Here is a 21,655-nt window from a genome sequence, read left to right as displayed (position 1 = left end):
ACTATAAAACATTTTGCTCATTAATTATTTTTTCCTTTTTTATAGTCTAGGGATAAAGCTTTTCTCTTTCAAGTAAGAATATGAGTTTGTAAATTGGTTTCGGTTTCATTTGGGAAATTTTACCTCCTATAGCAAACTATTACACTCTATTTATTATAAATCAAAATAATTTTAAAATACTATTACTTATAGCTACTTTTACTATTTTATAACAAAATAGGTATTTATTTTATACTCTACTATTGTGGTGTGGAATACACCAGTTATGTTCTTTCTCTCTCTTCCTTCTCTCTCTATCAACAAGATTCTCAATCCTATCTCTTCTCCCTCAAGTCTCTCTCCCTTTTCCATCAAGGTAGCTGTCGTAGCAGCCATTTTTGGTGGCGATGGTGGACTTTCTGAAATGAAGAGAAGAGATCTGAAGCGAAGAGGGAGTAGGCGAACAGATCTGGCCATGGCTACAGATTGAGCTTTTGAAAATCTGAAGCAGAGTCGCCGGAGAAGATTTAAGTTCGGGTTTTTTGTTCGTCTCCATTTTTTGTTTTAATACAACATATACAGTATTTTGCTTGGCCGGAAAATGCCATTTTCAACGAACTTTCTTCTCTTCTTTGCTACTGAGTCACATACAATGATACAAATACATTATTTTATGCACAAATACACTCAAATACATTTTATTTTTGTATAAATATATTATTTTTTGCCTGTGTTTATGTATTCCGAATGTCTTTTTTTATTTTTAATACCACCGAATATCACTGTTCTTTTGATTTTTTATTGTTTGAATACAGTCAAATTGAATACGGTGAATTGAATACAATGTATGATAGTGAATAATGAATATTTGTGAATTGAATACAATGTATACAGTCGAATTGAATAGAACGATATACACCCTATTTCTTGATTTTTTGTTGTTTGAATACAACTGAATTCAATATAGTGAAATTGAATACAATTCAATATTGCGCTTTCCGTTATTAAACACCCGTAATCATTATTTTTTTAGGCGGATTACCTCACTTTGTTTATAAATATATTTGCGCGAATACATGGAATACAAAATTAAACAGCTTTAATCCCTGTTCTTAGGCGGATTACCTCACTGTATTTATAAATACAATAGCGTGAATACATGGAATACAGAATTAAACAGCTGTAATCCCTATTTTTTAGGTATTTTATAAATATAGTCGTGCGAATACATGAAATACATCACAGTAGCAACGAAATTTTGTAGAATTGATTTTGTTGAGTTAAGTTATGAGTTCTACACGCTAATCGACCCTCTTTCCGTTATTAAACAGTTGGACTCCCTACTTATTAGGCGAATTACGCGACTGTATTCATGAATAAAGTAGCGCGAATACAGTGCGCTAGCAATAAAATATTAGCTATAGAAAGTAAATATGTATATGGTAGCTATAGGAAGTTAATAGCCACTAAACTATAGTGATTTCTGAAAATTCCTCTAATTTAATTCAACAAAATCAATTAGCGTGTAGCACTCATAATTTAATTTAACAATAAAACCCGACTCTTAAATCTTCTCCGGCGACTCTGCTTCAGATTTTCAAAAGCTCAATCTGTAGCCATGGCCAGATCTGTTAGCCTACTCCCTCTTCGCTTCAGATCTATTCTCTTCATTTCAGAAAGTCCACCATCGCCACCAAAAATGGCGGCTACGACGGCTACCTTAATGGAAAAGGGAGAGAGATTTGAGGGAGAAGAGAGATGATTGAGAATCTTGTTGATAGAGAGAGAAGGAAGAGAGAGAAAGAATATAACTGGCGTATTCCACACCACAATAGTAGGGTATAAAATAAATACCTATTTTGTTATAAAATAGTAAAAGTAGCTATAAGTAATAGTATTTTGAAATTGTTTCAGTTTATACTAAATAGGGTGTAATAGTTTGCAACATGGGGTAAAATTTCCATTAAATTATGAGTGCTACACGCTAATTGATCCTCTTTCCGTTATTAAACAGTTGGACTTCCTACTTATTAGGCGAATTACGCGACTGTATTCATGAATAAAGTAGCGCGAATACAGTGCGGTAGCAATGAAATATTAGCTATAAAAAATAAATATGTATATGGTAGCTATATGAAGTTAATAGCCACTAAACTATTGTGATTTCAAAAAATTCCTCTAATATTAATTTATGCTTTTTTCAGATTTTTCATCAAACTAATTTTGACCAGTAAAAACTAAAATAGCAGCATCATAACGTACCACATCGTGCTCTATGAGTTGAATCACTGCCCCTATAAATTTGCTAATATTCCAGTTATACTCTTCATCGAACCTAGGTTCGGAACTTCGGATCCAAACACTTCTAACCCGATTTGCTTCCTCTTTCTCTTCCTTTGCCTCTTCTTATCGACGCTTCTACCACGACGCCGTGAATTGGTCGCCGGAGGCCACCGCCGTCGCTCGCCGCCAAGTCCGCCGGTATAAAAGAGTACTCCACTTCTTCCGGTTTAGAACGCTCATTTTGCTTCCAGTTTGTAAGTTTACGCTTTTCTCTCATTCAACTTTTGTTCAATAATCACTGAGAATTTTATTTCTGTATATTATGCTTATGTTTTCTGTTGTTGAGTCATTAAGTCTTCATACGAAGAGCACATGAGTTTCGGAAATATATGCACTTTTAGTTTCTGGTGCCTGATTTTGTAACTGATTGATTTCACTGTGATTAGGTATTGATTTCTAATTCTTCTGCGTAATATCACACGAGATTGTGATTTATTTCCAGTATGACAATTTTCTGTTGGCTTGAGTTCATTTTGAAAGTATCTGTAAGATCAAAATGAAATAAAATGGCTGTTATCTATCTATTTTGTGCTCTGTTCATTTATGAAATATGGTGTTTGAACTTTGAACATTAATTATGTTTGGATTTTATGGTTTGTGAACTCACATGTGTGAGCTACACATTGCCGGCTCCACTCAGAGGAAGGTTGTGGTAGGTTGAAAATAGTCACTAGCTGTTGTTTGTATCACAAAGGAGCATTGTCTGCTAACCGCATAGAAAGACAATCCCTCTTTTGAGACAGTGATCGTACCGCGCCTCAAGCCATTCCTTCCTTCTGCATCTATTTCCTATCACCAGCATCATTAAGTTGTCAATATTGGATTGAGGCTCCTCTTTATTATGCATATTTATTCTCCATATTCCTCTCTCCCATGGTACCTTATTATCCTCCTCTTATGATTACTGGATATTTTCTGTCTCTTATATCATGAGTCCTTTCTTGAATTTTGATTCACTAAAAGGTAAGCTCATTAATCATTTTCTTCGTTTCTCTTCATCTCCCAGGATGCTGTCTCATATTGCATTCACTCAATGAAGTGCTGAGAATAATCAAGTGAGGTTTTTCTCTCTTGATGACTTCCCCTGAACGACTTAGGAGTTATCTGAAACAGGACGACCCAGACTTAAAATTTGATGGCGACTGGGAAGGGGATGATAAGAGAAAATACAGGTCAAGTAAGTCAAGGTCTGGGAACAACGAAGAAGCTGAAGGTTTAGATAGTAATGGAAGAAGGAGAAGTACTGTGGACAGAAATGAGAGTCGGAAAAGATCAGGTGGATCAAGCAAAGCTGATGTTGATGAGGATGACTATGAGGCCGAAAAGGACTCCCGTTCTAAGTTGATGAAGAAGAAGCACGGGGAGAATACATTGGAGACGTTGAGCAATTGGTATCAGGATGGAGAACTTGGGGGCAAGTATGAAAATGGAGACAAAACAGGGGGTAGAGGAGAAATCCTATCTAATGAGAGTGTCAGAAGGAAATCAACTTCAAGGTTTTCTGATGGTGATGGTTCCCAGACAAGAAATAAAGGTAAAAATGAAAAGCTACATGGCGGGGACTCTGAAAATGCGCTGGAAAGGGATTCTCGACGTTTGGAAAGAAAGGAAAGCGCCAGAGAAAAGGGTCATGTGCTGTTGGACAGCCTTAAAGATCCAATTGGTGACAAAAATGATAAATACCCAGACAGTGACGAGAGAAAGATTGACTGCGATAGGAGCAAGAGAGGCAGATTGTATGCTACGGAGGAAGACAATGGAGGAAATGTTCCTATACGGGAAGATAAATTGGGTGTGGAGAGATTTGAGGAGCTTAGACAGCTAAAAAGTGCCACAAGTCACGACGTGGCTGACAGCCTTGAAAGGTCTGTGGTAGCAGGTGATGATGTCAGCTTAGGGGTGAGAGAGAGAAATAGGAGAGAGATAGACTACTCCGATAGGTCCAGGACACCTGAGAGGAGTGGAAGGCGTCATTACGACTCAGAAAGCGTTGAGATGGAATATGAAAAAAGAGATACTTTCAGAAGGAAAGAACAGGAAAAAAATGGTGTAAGAGATGATAAATCAAAAGGAAGGGATGATGGCTGGAGTGATAGAAACAGAGTTCGGGATGGTTTCAAAGATGGGTGGAAAAGAAGGCAAGGGAACTTTGTTGACAAGGAAATAAAAGAAGATGATACACCTTATGAACATGGCAGAGAGTGGGAAATGCCCAGACGTGGTTGGATTGACAATGAAAGGCCTCGTTCTGGTGGTAGAAAAGATGGAAATAGGACAGAAGCTTTGAAAACTTCATCAAAATATGGAATTTCAAATGAGAATTATGATGTCATAGAGATCCAAACCAGGCCATTTGATTATGGTAGGGAGGAGGCCATATCTTCCGTAGCAAGAACAACAAAGTTTAACCAGAATTCTGATACAAGATTGCCTCCAGATGATGATAACTGTGCCTTTCCCAGGGATGGCAGGGGAAGAAACATGACTTGGCAAGGCCAATCTGGCCAAGATTTAAAGGATACATCAGGTGATGGTTCATATAGGGATGAGACTGAATCGGTGGCCCAGAAAGGAGATGCATGGGGCCAAACTTCCAATAGTGGTTCAGAACCTCCATATGGGAACCAAGAACCTACTTCGTTCAATAGAGCTGTTCCAATAGGTTCTAAAGGAAGTAGGGTTGGGAGAGGAGGAAGAGGGAGGCCTACAGGAAGGGATGGCCACCTGTTCGGACCTCCAATGCCAATGATGGGATCACCTTTTGGACCACTTGGAATGCCATCACCTGGATCTGTGCAATCTTTAGCTCCTAACATGTCACCTGCTCCAGGTCCTCCTATGTCTCCTGGTGTTTTCATTCCTCCATTTTCACCTCCTGTGCTTTGGCCTGGAGCCCGAGGTGTTGAGATGAATATGCTAGGTGTTCCACATGGACTCCCACCTGTTCTGCCTGGAACTGGATTTCCTAATTTGGGGAATCTGCCAAATCATGCTATGTTTTTTAATCAACCAGGCCCTGGAAGAGGGGCACCACCTAACATGTCTGGCTCAAATTTTAGTGTCCTAATACCAGCAGGTCGGGGACAGGCTCAAGATAAAGCTAATGGAGGTTGGGTTCCCCCTCGAACTAATGCACCACCTGGCAAAGCTCCTTCTAGGGGTGAGCAGAATGATTACTCCCAAAATTTTGTAGATACTGGCACGAGGCCTCAAAATTTCATCAGGGAACTAGAGCTTACCAGTGTTGTTGAGGACTATCCCAAACTTCGAGAACTTATTCAAAGGAAGGATGAGATTGTTGTCAAATCTTCGTCGCCTCCCATGTATTACAAATGTGATCTGCTTGAGCAGGAGCTCTCCCCGGAGTTTTTTGGGACCAAATTTGATGTCATTCTAATAGACCCCCCATGGGAGGAATATGTTCATCGAGCTCCTGGTGTCACTGACCATATGGCATACTGGACATTTGAGGAAATAATGAATCTCAAAATTGAGGTATGACTTTTGCATGTCAACTCGGTTATTTGCTAATACCTTTACTGTTGCTTTAGAGTAGGATGTGGAGAATCTCAGGTGCAAATTATTTTCTATAAGCAACATTTATTTTGACTTATACAGTTATACCTTTATTGGTTTTTAAGTGGCTGCATAGTCGTGGGTTCTTCACTCTGTCCTGTCAGCTTCTCCTTTCTGAGCCTAAATATGGTGCGAACTGTCTGTTCTCAGGCAATTGCTGACACTCCATCATTTGTTTTCCTTTGGGTTGGTGACGGTGTGGGGCTTGAGCAAGGGCGTCAATGTCTGAAAAAGGTATGTAGTTTAAACAATTTGAGAAACACTCTATGGTATTGAATCTGCTGATTGCTGCGTTTGATATCTTCCTTCTGCTGCCCTTCGTATCTCACACACAGATAAGGACAATTACAAACAGAGGCATTTGTTGATTGCAATTTTCGATAATAGGTCATTGTGGTTATTTTATACATTATTCTCTGTGTTGCGCAGTGGGGATTCCGCAGGTGTGAGGACATATGTTGGGTGAAAACAAATAAAACCAATGCAACTCCAGGACTACGGCATGATTCCCATACTTTATTTCAGCGTTCGAAGGTTCTTAACTTCTGTCTGCTCATTTTCCACATGTGTGTATTTTTCCATCATATATAACTAATGTTCTGCTACTCTCTGTCATGATATAGGAGCACTGCCTTTTGGGTATAAGAGGAACTGTTCGCCGTAGTACGGATGGCCATATAATTCATGCAAATATTGACACAGATGTGATTATTGCCGAAGAACCTCCTTATGGTAGATTCTTTCTCGTTCCAGACAACTCTGTGAATGGGTTTTTATGTTCGCTTTGTGCAGATTAGAAACGTTAGTCAAGAAATATATGGTTGCAGAAACTGATTATGTTGCATCTGTTCATCCACTGTCCAGTTATTTGTTTCCTTATATAAGTAAGATACTGGCAGACTGCTGAGGTTGACGTAACAGCACCAATTTAAAAATGTGGATTTCTCTCAAGTGATACACACAAACACACATTTATAGTTGTTTGTATTTAACAGTAAGATATATTTTAAGTTGTGAATACACTAGTTTACATAACAAAATGGAAGTTTTTTTTCAGTCTCATCTTGTTAGCACATTTTAAGGGAGAGATTGTTCCTTTTGGGGTTGATGGATTCTCCCTACCTTCAAAGGACGCTTTTTCCTTTTTCCTATTAGTGTTTTTATTCTCATTTGGTTTACTCATAAAACTAGAAGAGACAGATGGGGTGCAGATTCTGTCTTATGAATTAGTCTTTTTATTCGTTCTTTTTGGCTCTCTGTATACTTTGGGGCTATTTGTGGTGATGGATATGCCTTTCAGTGGAAACCTGGACTTCTACTAGAATTCTGTATGAACCTGTTTCGAAAAAACCTTCAGCTTTTTCTCTCTTAGTGCAAGTGATGGTAGTCCTAGATTGATTGGTCTTAGCAGCTGTTGCTGGCTGCGGGAGAAAGTATAGAAGTTGTAACACTATCCTGTGATGCTTGAAATGCACGTAATCCTTTATCATCTTGTATTCTCTCTGCTAATTTTTAAATCTGTCCTGCAATTAATGAAATGTTAACATAATAAGCTGCATTGTATCTCAGCACTGGTGGGTATGCACAGTGGCTGAGCTCATTTTGAAGTGATATTGGTCACTTTGCGCAGGTTCAAGTGCAAAGCCTGAAGATATGTACCGTATAATTGAGCATTTTGCGCTTGGCCGGAGAAGGCTTGAGCTCTTTGGTGAAGACCATAATATTCGATCTGGCTGGTTGACTGTTGGTAAAGGGTTATCTTCATCAAACTTCAGTGCAGAGGTAAACTGTTAGCTGCTACTGTTCCTTTGGTTGATTTTGTTTGAGTATGAGACATTGCAAATATATCATTGCTGTCTTCCCACCCCCAACCCCAGAAATTATCTTTCAGATTTGTGGGGCCTTTTTTTTGTGGGGGTGGGGGTGGAGAAGACAGAAATAGCATGCATTTCGTCATGAGATCCGATTCCCGCTTTTCAGTCGTGCTTAATTATTCTGCCCGATTAGTTTTCCTTTGTGTTCTCTCAATGGTAGACTTCAGTACATAGTCTTTATTAGGAAATAGGGGTGGCAAAATGGTTAAAAGAAAACAGTTAACCACCAATATTATCCACTAAAAAATGGGTTGGATAATGAACTTTTTAAAAACGGGTCAAATATGGATAAGAACCATATTATCCATTTAGAAAATGGATAACCAATGGGTCTAACTTTTACATTTGTAAAGCCTCAAATTCGGGGTTCCTCAAGTTAGGGAGACTAAGAATTCTCCCAAAAGTGATCATATACAAGAAGTTCTGGATAATATGGGTAACCCATATTATCCGCCGGTTAACCCGTTTTTTATCCGTATTAAATATGGTTCGGTTCGGATAATTGATCCGTTTTTTCATTACTCGTTTTCGACCCGAACCATATCCGACCCGACCCGCCCGTTTGCCACTCCTATTAGGAAAGAAAAATAGTAACTTTAACCTCATTCCTACGCATGTTTAAACAGCAAAAGCCTTGGCTTATCTGTACACTTTAATAATTTACTTTGGAGTTAATACCCTAAAACTCCCTTAAACTATAACATTTTTGTCAGTTTCCTACTTAAACTATTCAGTGTCCCCAAAACCTCCCTGAACTATAGTGCCTTCATATTAAAACCCCTTCGTCGCTGACCTGGCATAACGTGTGTAAACACTCGCTAGGGAGCGCGTGGCAGCTGAAAAAAACCATCAAAATGGCTCATATGACAAAAGATAACGGCTAATTAGTCTAACCCTCTTTCCCATTTTTATTTTTTTAAAATAAATATTCTCCTTATTTCAGTTCATCCACCTTGCTTCCTCATTTTTTCACAATTCTTCCTATTTTTTAAAAATCTTTCTTCTTTATTTTTCACCTTCTTCTTCTTCATTTTTTTAATCTTTTTTCTTCCGTTCTCTGTATGGGTTTCCTCTGAAATATTTCTCCCTCTCTTGTTTCCTCTGAAAGGATTTATTCTCTTTCTTGTTTTTGTCTTCTTTCATGTCTTACACATATTGTTGAAAGAATACCAATTTAAATCTTCTTATTGAACTCAACACCTTGTAGAGAATAAAGTTGAATATCTTGAACCTTCTTTATGTAATCTGGAATTAGAAGATGTAATTGTTAGCCAATTGATTTTTTATTTGCGAAATTTTATTTTGTGTAATCTTTTTTATGTAATATAAGATGATTTTTAAGAAATGCAATACTATATGCCTTCATTTATATTTTTACTGTGCTACAAAGTGAATATAAATATGGAGTTTAGCATAAAGCACAATCACAATTAAACTTAAAATTAACACAATATATTAAATATTATTTTGGTCAAAACTCCTAAAATTAATCAATTATCCGAGAGCAATACATCATGAGTAAATTATATAAAAAACTTTTTACAAATCATAAGTTAATATAGTTAGACAGACACACCTTTAAAAGTCCAATATGAGGTTCTAGTATATAGGGAATATAGTTCAGGGGGTTTTGGTGTTGGGTTTTGGGGACACCAGATAGTTTAAGTAGGTAACTGACAAAAAAATAATAGTTTAGGCGGGTTTCAGGCTGAGGTGAATATCCACGTGTAGTGCTACATGACGCGTTTTTTAAATAATTAGGAGCGTGTACTACACGTACCACTAAGAATGCAATGAGGGATTTTTAATATGAAGGACAATATAGTTTAGGGATTTTTTAGGGACATCGAATAGTTTAAGTAGGAAACTGACAAGAACATGATAGTTTATGGGGATTTTAGGTATTAACTCTTTACTTTGCATGTATTATGTTACCTTGGTCATGTTTTATGTCTTAACATACTGACTGAGGACTTTGGAAAACTTCAGGCCTATGTGCGGAATTTTGCCGACAGGGATGGGAAAGTCTGGCAGGGAGGGGGAGGAAGGAATCCACCACCAGACGCCCCACATCTTGTTACTACAACACCTGAAATAGAGGCTCTTCGGCCCAAGTCGCCAATGAAGAATCAGCAGCAAATGCAGCAACAGTCAGCATCTATATCTCTGACAACAACCAACTCTTCCAACAAGCGGGCAGCCGGGAACACAGACCAGAATAATAACTCACAAAACATGAACCAAGAAGCCTCTAGCTCTAACGTTTCGAATCCAGGTCCTTGGGTTTCACAGATGGAGAGTTTTCAAGGGAGAGAGGGTGGACATATGATTTCAGATGATAGGCTTTTCGACATGTACGGGTACAATGCAGCCTTTAGATAGACTAACACTGAATTTGTGGAGTATGGATCTCATTAAGCAATGAATTTATTGTAGCGAGAAAATCACATTAGTTGTGCCAAAATGTCTTTGTATTCTTTTCTTTCTACGTTATAATTTTATGGGCACGAAGATGCCTTCATTTCTGTATTTGTTCTTTTCTTTAGCCAGAAATGGCAGACCATGAAGTCTTGCTTAAATGAACCTTTAATTTGTCTTAAAAGTAAAAAGGAGAAAACAAGATAAACTCATTAAAAATGTAAACTAGAGTTCCATTTAAAAAAAAAGGAAAAATTTCACATAAGAACAATTGAGCTCCCTACTTTTCAATTTTATAGCTCATATTTCAATTTACAACTAACTATCCCAAAAATAATAGGCTAAGATTCAACATCCAATAATTCCAATAGGTTATAGAAATTACTATTTAATTTTTAAAAAAGATTGCTCAAACTTTTAAGTTAATTTTCGAATTAGTAACTGTGACTCAAATATTAGCTCAACGTTTGGATGGTGAAAATTAAATTTTTAACAAGCTTAAACATGTGGGTTTAAATTTCGAATTTGATTTTGTGAAAAATTTGGAGTAGATGTTATTTAGACTTGTTAGAAATAGTATAAGGAAGTTGTATATAAAATTTGAAGTCATTTAATGGAGATTTGGACTGGTTTTGAACAAGAATTGCAACTGAAAATCGTGGAAGAAGTTCGTCTACAGACGCTTGTATAAAGGTGTAAAAAAAGTGTATAAGATGTGTTTGTACACTCATATACACTGTTATACAAGATTATACATAATTATACAAAAAATGACTTCGTCTTCTTCCTTGCGTCTTTTCTAAAATTTAACTCAAATCTTGCTCAAATCTACTCCAAATCACTTCAAATTTAAATTTTGAACTTCTTTTGATATTTTCAATCAATTGTAACAACACCCAATCCAAACAACTAACTGTTATGAACCAACCACAACCCAATGTCACACAAGTAATTATTGGGCTGAGAAGAGCTTTTGGGCCGAGAACAAGTAACAGGGCCAGGTTAATTTGGGATCCAGGTTGAGTATTTGACGCAAAAGGCACTTCTATTAAAAAGGGGACTAGTCGATTATTTTGGGGGTATGCGAATTGTTGAACAAATGTCTGTTCCTCTCCTCTCCTCTCTGAGTCTAAGCTTCTCATCTCTCTTCATCTATCTGTATATCTTCTCCTATATTCTTAATTTCAATATTTCCAGTATTAGCCTACAATTTGAGTGTTGGTTCGACTACTAGTAATTGTAATAGATCTTTAGTTCTTATCAATATACTTTGAGATTGTAGCATTTGTTACATTGGTGCTTTCATCCATCGGACCCTGTCACACCTCCTTTTTTACATACCTACCCCGAAGGATAATGTATAAGGGAGTTTTTTCATTTAAAGTGACATTATTCGAAATAAGATTATTTATTTGATTTTCAGAGTCTCCACTTGGGATAGGGTTGGCTTTTGGTGTCCCAAGTCACCCGTTTAACTTGAATCCCAAATCGAGAAAAATTTCGACTTCCCAATTGGAGTCTGCGAACCAGAAATTCTGAATAAGGAATTCTGTTGACCCGGGGAAGGTGTTAGGCACCCCCGGATCCCGTGGTTCTAGCACGGTCGCTTAAATTATTATAATTGGCTAAAAAATCTGATTTTAATACATGTTTTAACTTATGTGCTTTTTAAATTTAAACCGCTTTTATTATTTATTTTTAAAGAGAATTGCAACGTTGTGAAAACGCGTCTCGAACCACGTCACATAAATGCACCCGCGGTTTTTGACACATTTCGACTTCGTTGAGATTTGGATTTGGGTCACATAAATGCGCACCCGAGTTTAGGAAAGTAGCTTTATTAAAATGCGCGCCTAAAGCAACTAGCGTGTTGATATCTTTGTGGGAGGCCATGGGAATTCACTAAACGGCACGTCCCGAGTTCTAAGTATTCTTTATGAAGTAATTAAAGAGGGCCACGCAATTTTGTGATTTTTATTTGGCGCGGCGCACCTCAATTTCATTTTAAAGGATATTCGACTAAAGCTTGAAATCCATGAACTATTATTATCTAGCATGGTTTAACTCCTATTTAATTAAAAGGTTAAAATAATTAACATTAAACTATTACTAAAACTTTAATTAATTGTTTATGGTCAGGCTAATTGTCCTAACAAGAATGACTAGGCCCAGCAAATAGCATTTAATAAGAAAAGCAAGTTCGAGCCCCCCAAATCAGGCCCAAATTTTAAACAACAACAACTGCCATTGCTCAAGTTTTTAATTCGGATCTACTACCTGAAGTTGGGGCTCAATAGTTGGGCTTGTAACTGGCCCAGCAGAGGTCCCACACTTTATTCAAACAATCTGTCCGGTTTTGGCCCAAAATGAGCCCAAATCAATATTGACTTTAAATTGGACCTCACAATACTGATCAGTTTTGTAACAAATGAACAATTTAACTTCGCTCACATCAGACACTTGCTCATTTTAAAATTCAAATTTCATATTCATATTTAGATCATGTTTAGGCTAACGAGTTACTACTCTCATTTCTGAAATTCAACAACAAACTAAAGTGATTAACATTTCCAAACCAAAGGAGACGCCTGTTTTAACATTAATGTGAGCATACAGATTCTGGACTCAGTTTCAAACTAACATTTTATTCCAAATTTAACATTTATACTAATTAGATGACAAAATCAGAACTAAAACTATGCTAAAGCTAATTATACCAAACAGGATGCTCATATAATCCTGAAACAGTCCAACAGTCCGATTATTACAACCAATGCAATGTTCAAATCATATAATTCTCACATTCCAATGGAGCTTAAGTTCAGCACTTAAAGAGACATATTTATGAGTAAACTAAGGATACATCTACACGAATTCAACACAAATCAGATAACAGGAGTGTGATTAACAGGAAAATGTGTAACCCTTCATAATCTCTTTAATCCTAGTCAAATATGTTCTGATTCATACTTCCAGATCATTTAGAGACCAAGGCAATACCTGGAAATTAGAACAAAAAACAAGAAGATCGAAGGTCAGCTAGGCAGCAACAAAGTAACAGGTGCAATTTCAGCAAAATCCCAGTAAGTCCAATGCAAAATTCAGGAGTTGAGATGCAACAAACACCAAAAATAAGGTTCAATTGAGCAAAGGACCCAGATGAACTTGAAACTAGACTTTGTTGATTCAAATTGACTCTTAACAGGTGAATTCCACCTAGTTTCAGCACTTGGAAGTGAATTTAAACTGCTGAAACTTGATGAAACAGTAGATCTGATGGATTTCTAGGCTATTTTTGTTGATTTTTCAGGATTTTTGTTTTGAACTCTAAGATCTCAATTCTCTATGCTTAAACTCTCAAATTCTGCAGAAACTTTTGTTGATGTTCTTCCCTCTCAAACTTTCAGATTTTAAATTTTCTGATTTTTCAAAACTTGGATTTCAAATTTTCAGATTTCTAAAACTTGTTCCATAAGGCATAGGGGACTGCCTTTTATAGGCAAAATTGAGGGGAAGTTTCAGATTTTCATTTACACCCTAGGTCCCTCTTTTAATTTCAGATTTTAACTAGTTAGTCCTTTACTTATTGGCTTGTTGCCCAAGTTAGACCACTAAATCCCTGAAATTCTAATTGGAACCCCATCTAGAAAGTTCTAGGGGTTTCCAATTTCAGTTACTGCATTATCCTTTATTTGAATTACCTATATTACCCCTACCTTGGTTCTGAAATTACAATCTATGCCAAACTACCCATTTTGGGTGCCCAAAATACCCTTGACTAAACCTGAAATTACTAAACCTAGTTAAAATCTATCAGCTATAACCAATCACCTAAAATTAAACTAATTGGACAATTAACCAAACAAGGAAACAAATTGCATTAACCATTCATGAATCAACTAACTACCACAAAATTAAACCTATTAAAATCAAGCATGAAGACTGAAAACAATACTGCCATGAAGAACAAATCAGCCAAACTTAACTAAACCCTAAACATGGAATTATTAATATAATTACTAATCAAACTGATTTAAACTAAACTCATTAATACTAAACCATAAGGGATTACTAATTGATTCAAGTACTGAAACATACATCAGATTCAAACAAGGCCAAGACTATCACAACAGATTAATAAAGGATTATACTAATAATCAGACTAAAACCAAAAATTAAAACGAATTAAAATCTAAACGGGATGACCAAACAAATAGAATCGAGCACAAAATAAAAATCAAAACAGGAGTGATAAAAACAAAAACGAAAATTAACCCAAAAATTAAAACTACAGTCATAGGATTAAATCAAAAACCACATGAAAGAAGAAGAAAACATAAACAAATTCTAAAACTTACTATTATGACTCTAGGGTTCCGCTGCCTCTTCAATCAACCCTCGAAATTGATTTTTTGTTAATGTTATATGCTTATCTTGTTAAAGATAAAGCATATGACATTAACCAAAATCATCCGAGATATGAAACTCGCAGAACAGTTTCAAGGTTAAAAACCCTAGATCTAAAGTTCCGATGGTTTCGGTTAAATTCAAAGGTAATTGATTTGGGGATTTAGGTAGGAAAAGGTAAGGGGAGCGTATGGTGTAAAGTTGGGGTTATTTGGTGGTGGCGCCGCCACCCGAGACCCAAGGCAGCGGCTAGGGTTCTTGGCTTCAAACTCAGATTCGAAGACAAGGCATGTTCGAAGGAGCTTGACTGTGGATTAGGGGTGTGGAGAGTGAGGAGACACTAGGGTGTTCGTGCGGTGGTGAACGGAGCCGGCGCCGCCACCGGAGGAGACGAGAATTTTAGGGCGGCGCTAGGGTTTTGAGGTTGGGTCTCTGATGAATGGGAACGATGGAGACGATGAGGAAGGGGGGGGGGGGGAGGGGATTCAGACAGTTATATAGCGACAACATCGTTAGTTCTCGTCCGTTGGATGATGAAGGATCAAGGGCTGAGATTGGCTCTAGGCGAAATGACGCCGTTTCACTTAAAAGAGGGGGAGGGGGCAGGCCAGATTGGGTATGAATTCGGGCCTGGACCGCTGGTTTGGGAAGGGAATCGTTTGGGCTAATACATTTGGCCCAAAATTTGGGCAATTTACTAAGGCCATGCTTCTCTTTTAGTTTTTTTTTCCAATTATTTTCTTTTCTTTTCCTCTTTTTATTTTTTATTTATATTTTCCTGATTTTTATTAAATTCCTAGACTTCTAAAATTATATTCATTAAAATTCCAAAATTAACTAGTTTCTAATTTAAAAGAAAACTTAAGACAAATTCTAAAAATGCGAATAACCATTTTGTTATTTTCTTTTTTTTTTGTTTTTTTTGTAATATTAAAATGCCTACTATTTTGTATTTTTGGAATTATATCAAGTAAAATGCACACAAAAATACAAACAAGACACAGAATCATGCAATTTAATTCCTAAAAATTCAAATAATAAAGAAAAATCCTAATTATAAGGAATTTTGTAGGAGTAACTTAAACGTGGCAAAAATCACGTGCTCACAGACCCCAATGGCGGTATTGGATCGATTCAGTGGCAGCAGCAATCCAGAGAGCTGGCTTTTTCGGGCGGAGCAGTACTTCACTTACCTTGGCTTTGCCGAGAAGGATTGGTTACCCCTTCCTTCTTTTTACCTTGATGGTGAAGCTCTTACTTCGTTCAATTGGTTGTTTCGGAACAATCAATTTTTCACTTGGAAACATTTCAAGGCAAAATTTTCTCAGCATTTTCGACAACAACTCACCACAAATCTGGTCCAGAGTCTAGCTTATTCCTCACAGGCGGACAATGTGTTTGTTGAATTACCAGAAAAGTATGAACATGTAGTTGCCTTGGCATTGATTAGTGCCAGTGATACTAAGATTCAAACTCTTGAAGACATAGAAGCACGTCACATTAGGCAGGTGAAATCTGTAGAGGTGGCGGATATGGTACATGAACCTTCTACCATTATGAAAGGGTAGGTGTTCAACAAAATGCCACATAAATGCGGCTCCACGGCACTCGCTGTTGAATCTGACTTGGAAGATGGTGACTCAAAGGTAGACAAGGTGCTCGATGGAAATCCCAAACGAACCATTGACAAGAACTATGTCTCTTCAACTGCTGTGGCAACCAATTTTCTGGTACCTTTTACTAGTAGAGAGGATTTAGTGCCGAAAGAGATTGTGAGCCCTGCTGAAATCACACATCCATTTGGAAATGTCATATCGCTTTCCATTTACAGGAATCCATGTTTGTGGAAATTTTTCGATAAGAAGGTCATGATGGCTAATGAGGTCTCAAAGATCGAGCGGTATGTTCTTGACAAAATTTGGTTTGTTGGTTATGGAAAACCAGCGTGGGATGAAGAGTTCGCGTTAATCATTAAGCAACCATCACTATCTGATTTTCGACTTGTAGTTTTGCGTTGCATATTAATAAATGGCTATGCTACTTTACCTTATGGTACTAAGAAGACAATTTTGATGGACAACAAACTTTCTTTGCTTGGTGATGTTATTTTGGAATCATGTCTGCTTTCTATCGATAGCAGCGAGTTGGTGGTCTCACCTTCTGGTGCGTTTAGACTTGCTTATCCATTTCCTTGTGGTGGCGTAGAGTCTGTCGTACCCCTAGTTGAACAAGTTACTGGAACTTTCGTATTGGGGACCGCGATCCATGGACTGGTGGTGCACTGGTTTTCACAGAGCATATGGAGAATTTCTGGATTCCGAAGAATCTTCTAGCCACCTCAAACCCAATTGATAGATGCGCAAAGGCAAAACAAATGGACGACGTTGTGTACTCTTACTTATTTTGTGTGCTATATTATCACAAAGCCTTTTGAAAGCCTTTTGCCAAACAACAATTCTATGGGGAGGGAGAATCCGCAACTCTATACTTCTTCCTCGACAGATTTCGTCGTTTATCTCACCTTTCCAAATCTTCCATTTGATCTTGGAATACATGATAGCCCTGTAGCCTTTGGTGTCGACCTGAATATGTTTACAGATAGTAGTGTTCTTTCTACTTGTGCTCCAATAGTTACACTGTGGGGTGATTGGGTTTATAGTGATGGAACGTCAGCATCATGTGTTGCTCTTATTCTTGCTCTTATTTCAGCTTGTTTTCTGCTTATTCAAGCCCGTTACGCGCAGACCAAGGGAAGAGATTGTTTGCTATGCTCATGTCACTTTGGATTCTTTGTTCAATGTTGCCACTATCAGGCAGGTATTGCTATGTCTCCTTCAAAGGGGTGACCAAGAAGACAAGGATGACACATTTATAATACAACTTTTGCGCCTATTTTTCATACCAACTTCTCCTAAGGGGAAGAATTCCAACGACTCTGTTGAAGTTGCTGCAATTATAAAGTACAAAGAAGTCCTTCAAATACTCTCCATGGCTAAGATGCTTGAATTATTTTAATAGGAATATGCCCGTTCTCTTGTAGTGGAAGTGTTATGTGTATTTCATCAGTTTGGATGGATTACTGCTACTGCATATTATGCAAGTCCTACTTTTTATTTAGTTGATATCTCCAGAAGGATTGCATCAATTCCTAAGGTGATTGTAGATACATGGTTTTCCCCTTGTCAAAGACTAAAGGGTACTTTACAACTGCCTAAGCACGACAATGTCCAATGGGGAGGAAAATCATATTTTCAAGATGGCAAGTATGATGATTTCACTAAATGTAAATATTTGAAGAGGGGCTATTGCAAGGCAGGAGATGCACTACATCTCAACTTCCCTCAAACGTTTGTTCTCCCTATGTTAAGTTGGAGCGTGATTGTGTATGGTCCAAACTATGAAGCTGCTGTGGAGCTCATTCATTTCACCGATATTAGGATAACAGTCTCTATTCTACTATTCTTTCCAGTGTTGTTGTGGCCTATGGAGCTTTCGGCGGAAACACAAGATTTTTATCATCACAACCCTGTCCAACGTGAAGTCAACGTTGCCAACACATCGAACAATTTTCATTTTACTGAGTTCATGATTTTGTGGAGGTATGCTACTGGAATGTTTGCATTGGTTTTCTCATTTAAGTTGCTGCTAATTGATTCAAAAAGATGGCAAGCAAGGTCATATGAATATACAGAGCAGGTCAAGTTAATATATCTGTTACTATGTACTCAGAGCCACAATGACCAAAGTTTTGATTGGCTCATAACGGGCACATTAGATCACATAATTTGGTCAAGTCACAAAGCATGCCTTGGTTTTGAGATAATGGGTTGGGAGCTTGCGATTAGCACCATTCTTAACTAGAGCCTTGACGACAAGGTTCTTGTTGAGGACAGGGGTATTGTTATGAACCAACCACAACCCAATGTCACACAAGTAATTATTGGGCTGAGAAGAGCTTTTGGGCCCAGAACAAGTAACAGGGCCAGGTTAATTTGGGATCCAGGTTGAGTATTTGACGCAAAAGGCACTTCTATTAAAAAGGGGACTGGTCGATTATTTTGGGGGTATGCAAATTGTTGAACAAAAGTCTGTTCCTCTCCTCTCCTCTCTGAGTCTAAGCTTCTCATCTCTCTTCATCTATTTGTGTATCTTCTTCTATATTCTTAATTTCAGTATTTCCATTATTAGCCTAAAATTTGAGTGTTGGTTCGGCTACTAGTAATTGTAATAGATCTTTAGTTCTTATCAATATACTTTGAGATTGTAGCATTTGTTACACTAATAAACTCAAAAAATTCTATGTTTGAAAGCAAAGCTTTGAATGACCTTCAATGGTGGACTTCTACTCTTCAATTTTCTTAGATTGCAACCAGGTGACACAGAGAAGCAACACTGGCGGACAACCCTTTGAAGCATATGTAAAAGATGTAAGAAGTAGAGAGAGTGAAAGCAATGGTTGTGAGAACACATATTTAACTCCATAGCTTTTAGAATCAATGGTTGTAAGAACACAAGTTTTGAATTTGCTAGTGCTTTCAAAATATGTACAATATGGGCTAGATTGGATAAAACTTAAAAACATCGGCCATTTTTTGTTATGGTGTGAAGTCATGTGTATTTTCTTATCATTCTTCCAAAAAAATTCTATGTTTCATTTACAATTCGAGGTATAGTCAATGTATAAGATACCAGACTAAAAAATGAAAAAAAGAAGAATAAACAATAGTAAAAAAGTAAAATTATTCAACGAGGCCCCAAGGAAACAGTAAAGTCAGTAAGCGGAGCAAACTTCTCAGCCCAAGTCTGTGACTCCAAATACATCTGCGAAATTCGACCCGCAACCCGACCCATATCCGGTCTGTTATTCGGGTTAGTCTCCACACAATCCAACCCAAGATGCACCAATTTCTCCGCCACATCCACCGGGTACGAATCCTTCAACCGCCTATCCACCCACCCCCTCAAGCCTGTACCGCCGTTCCCCGCCGCTTCCGCCGCCGTCTCGATCACCGAAACCCTAGTATACCCACCGCTCTCCTCATCAACCTCGTATTTCACCGCCTCTTTCCCCGAAATCAACTCCAAAACCACCACACCAAAAGCGTACACGTCACTCTTCACCGTTGCCATACCCGTCCACTGAAACTCCGGCGCCATATACCCTCTCGTCCCCTCAAATTTCAAGCCCTTACTTCCACATTTCTTCAATTCGGACGCTTTCTTCGTCCCGACTTCACTATTCGGATCTTTGATTTCATTCCGGGTCTCCCCGCAAAGCTCCGCCGTACCAAAATGACAGATTTTCGCATGCAACGAGGGCTCAGTAATTATAATACTCGTGCTTTTAATGTGATTGTGCACAAACCCTAAACCTAACCCAGTAGAATGATGAATGTAATCTAAACCATGAGCAATATCAGAAGCAATTTGAATCCTCGATATCCAATTCGAAAGAACTGTAAAATTAGGGTTTCTAGGGTTTCGTAAAGCTTCTGATAAATTAACTCCTTGAATATATTCATATACCAAATAAATATAATTACCAGATACCGAAGCTCCTTTAAGCGGGATTAAGCTAGAATGATGGCTTCTACAAATCATTGCCACATGTTCAATTACCTCATCGGTTTCCATTTTCCGGCGGAATTTTCGCTGTATTACGACGACGTTTTGATCACGGAGGAGGCAGCGCCAGGACGTGGAAGTAGACGAGGACGAAAGTGGATCTTTTAAAAAGTTCTGGGTAGCGGAACGAATTTCTGAGAAGTTGTAGATATGAGTTTGTTCGGGAAATAATAATGCTCCTTTAAGACTTGATAAAGAATGGCGACTTGATTTTGACGATGAAGCCCATGATTGAGAGTTTTTATTGTTGTTGAAATTGTTGATGATGAAACTTGTAGTAGACCCATTTGGGGATATCAAATTCTGGCTTGTAGAAGATGATGATTGATCAGTGAAAGATGATAACTTTTTGGTTGATGAAGAGGAAGATCTTCTTGGTTTCTGCTTTGGTTCCATCACTTCTTTGCTTAATTTCTTCTTGGATTTACACATGGAGAACGAAAAGCAAAGGTAAGCTCTTAAGAATTGAACTCATATGAAAATTCACATATGAAATTGAGATGTAATTATTGTTATGATTGGCATATGAAGGCGGTGGGGGAAGCCGTGAGCTGTTGGAGTATAGCAGTAATTGGTAAAGTTTGGTTTTTTTTGGTGTGCGCTGTTGAGTATTGGTCTTATGTTGAAATGGCTAACTGGGAAGATGCTACGTTGGTGAGTTTTTTCTATTAGCGGCATCACTTTCTTGGATTGGGTTTCTGAGGTGAGTGAGACAGAAGTCTCACAAAATCCGAAGAAAAACCGACTATTGGCTTTTATTTATTTATTTATTTATTTTTTTTGCAAAACTATAACACTTCCATCAAAAATATCTTTTAAGGTAACATATTTTTTTTAACTTGTCATCCTATTATTTATTTATTTACTTATTTTTATAAAAGTGATGTCTCGACCAACTTGTGAGCGCCTTGAATATTCTATCAAATATCAACTAGCTTATACTAGTCCAAGTATAGGGTAACTCTATCCACCAAAATGTAAGTAAGTACATGGGAAGAAATAATCCTTTAGATAACTTGTTCCATTGTATGAAACACATCACTATTTGGGAGTCTAATTTTTTTTTTTTGGTAAGAGGGGAAACCCACAACCGTTACAATCTCTGCCACAACCTCTGTCCTTCGGGTGAACATTCTGTGGTGAGCACTTTGTGCGCTGTAAATCTCCCCTGTGTAATAGCTGCAACTATACAGGGGATGTAAACCGCACTAGGCAAGCCCTCTGCGACAGGCTCAACCCATAGGCATTGAGGTGGGATTCCAACCAACTGGGCAATCCCAAAGGGTGAGTCTAATTTATTTGATTATCGTCTTTTTAAGCATTTTTAAAATACTCTCTACTATAAAAAAAAATTAGAATTTTGAATATGTAAATTCTAATAAGTACAACTTATGTAGCTTTTATGTCAAAATATTGAGTAAACAATGGGCGAA

General features: G+C 37.6%; 2 protein-coding genes across 2 annotated transcripts; one reads left to right on the top strand and one right to left on the bottom strand.

Annotated features, from left to right (window-relative positions):
* Positions 1-2,256: 2,256 nt before the first annotated feature.
* LOC109217726 (methyltransferase-like protein 1) lies at positions 2,257-10,303 on the top strand. The gene is made up of 7 exons (XM_019381991.1): positions 2,257-2,516; positions 3,329-5,817; positions 6,049-6,132; positions 6,328-6,432; positions 6,522-6,630; positions 7,529-7,680; positions 9,762-10,303. The coding sequence occupies exons 2-7, from the start codon at positions 3,397-3,399 to the stop codon at positions 10,152-10,154; spliced, it is 3,264 nt and encodes a 1,087-aa protein (XP_019237536.1). The 5' UTR covers positions 2,257-2,516; positions 3,329-3,396; the 3' UTR covers positions 10,155-10,303.
* An 8,862-nt stretch (positions 10,304-19,165) lies between these two features.
* On the bottom strand, positions 19,166-20,952 carry LOC109217730 (lysM domain receptor-like kinase 3). Its single transcript, XM_019381998.1, has one exon. The coding sequence runs from the start codon at positions 20,652-20,654 to the stop codon at positions 19,341-19,343; it is 1,314 nt and encodes a 437-aa protein (XP_019237543.1). The 5' UTR covers positions 20,655-20,952; the 3' UTR covers positions 19,166-19,340.
* Between the last annotated feature and the right edge of the window lie 703 nt (positions 20,953-21,655).

Source organism: Nicotiana attenuata, unplaced genomic scaffold, assembly GCF_001879085.1.
Source record: "Nicotiana attenuata strain UT unplaced genomic scaffold, NIATTr2, whole genome shotgun sequence".
NCBI classification, from domain to species: Eukaryota; Viridiplantae; Streptophyta; class Magnoliopsida; order Solanales; family Solanaceae; genus Nicotiana; species Nicotiana attenuata.
This window is presented reverse-complemented; position numbering and strand designations above follow the sequence as displayed.

Bases quoted from the DNA above. Each gene is read 5' to 3' on its own strand.
- LOC109217726 (XM_019381991.1), top strand. From the start codon at position 3,397: ATGACTTCCCCTGAACGACTTAGGAGTTATCTGAAACAGGACGACCCA. The intron at 6,133-6,327 runs GTATGTAGTTTA...TGTGTTGCGCAG, and splicing joins GGCGTCAATGTCTGAAAAAG to TGGGGATTCCGCAGGTGTGA. The intron at 6,433-6,521 runs GTTCTTAACTTC...GTCATGATATAG, and splicing joins CTTTATTTCAGCGTTCGAAG to GAGCACTGCCTTTTGGGTAT.
- LOC109217730 (XM_019381998.1), bottom strand. From the start codon at position 20,654: ATGTGTAAATCCAAGAAGAAATTAAGCAAAGAAGTGATGGAACCAAAG.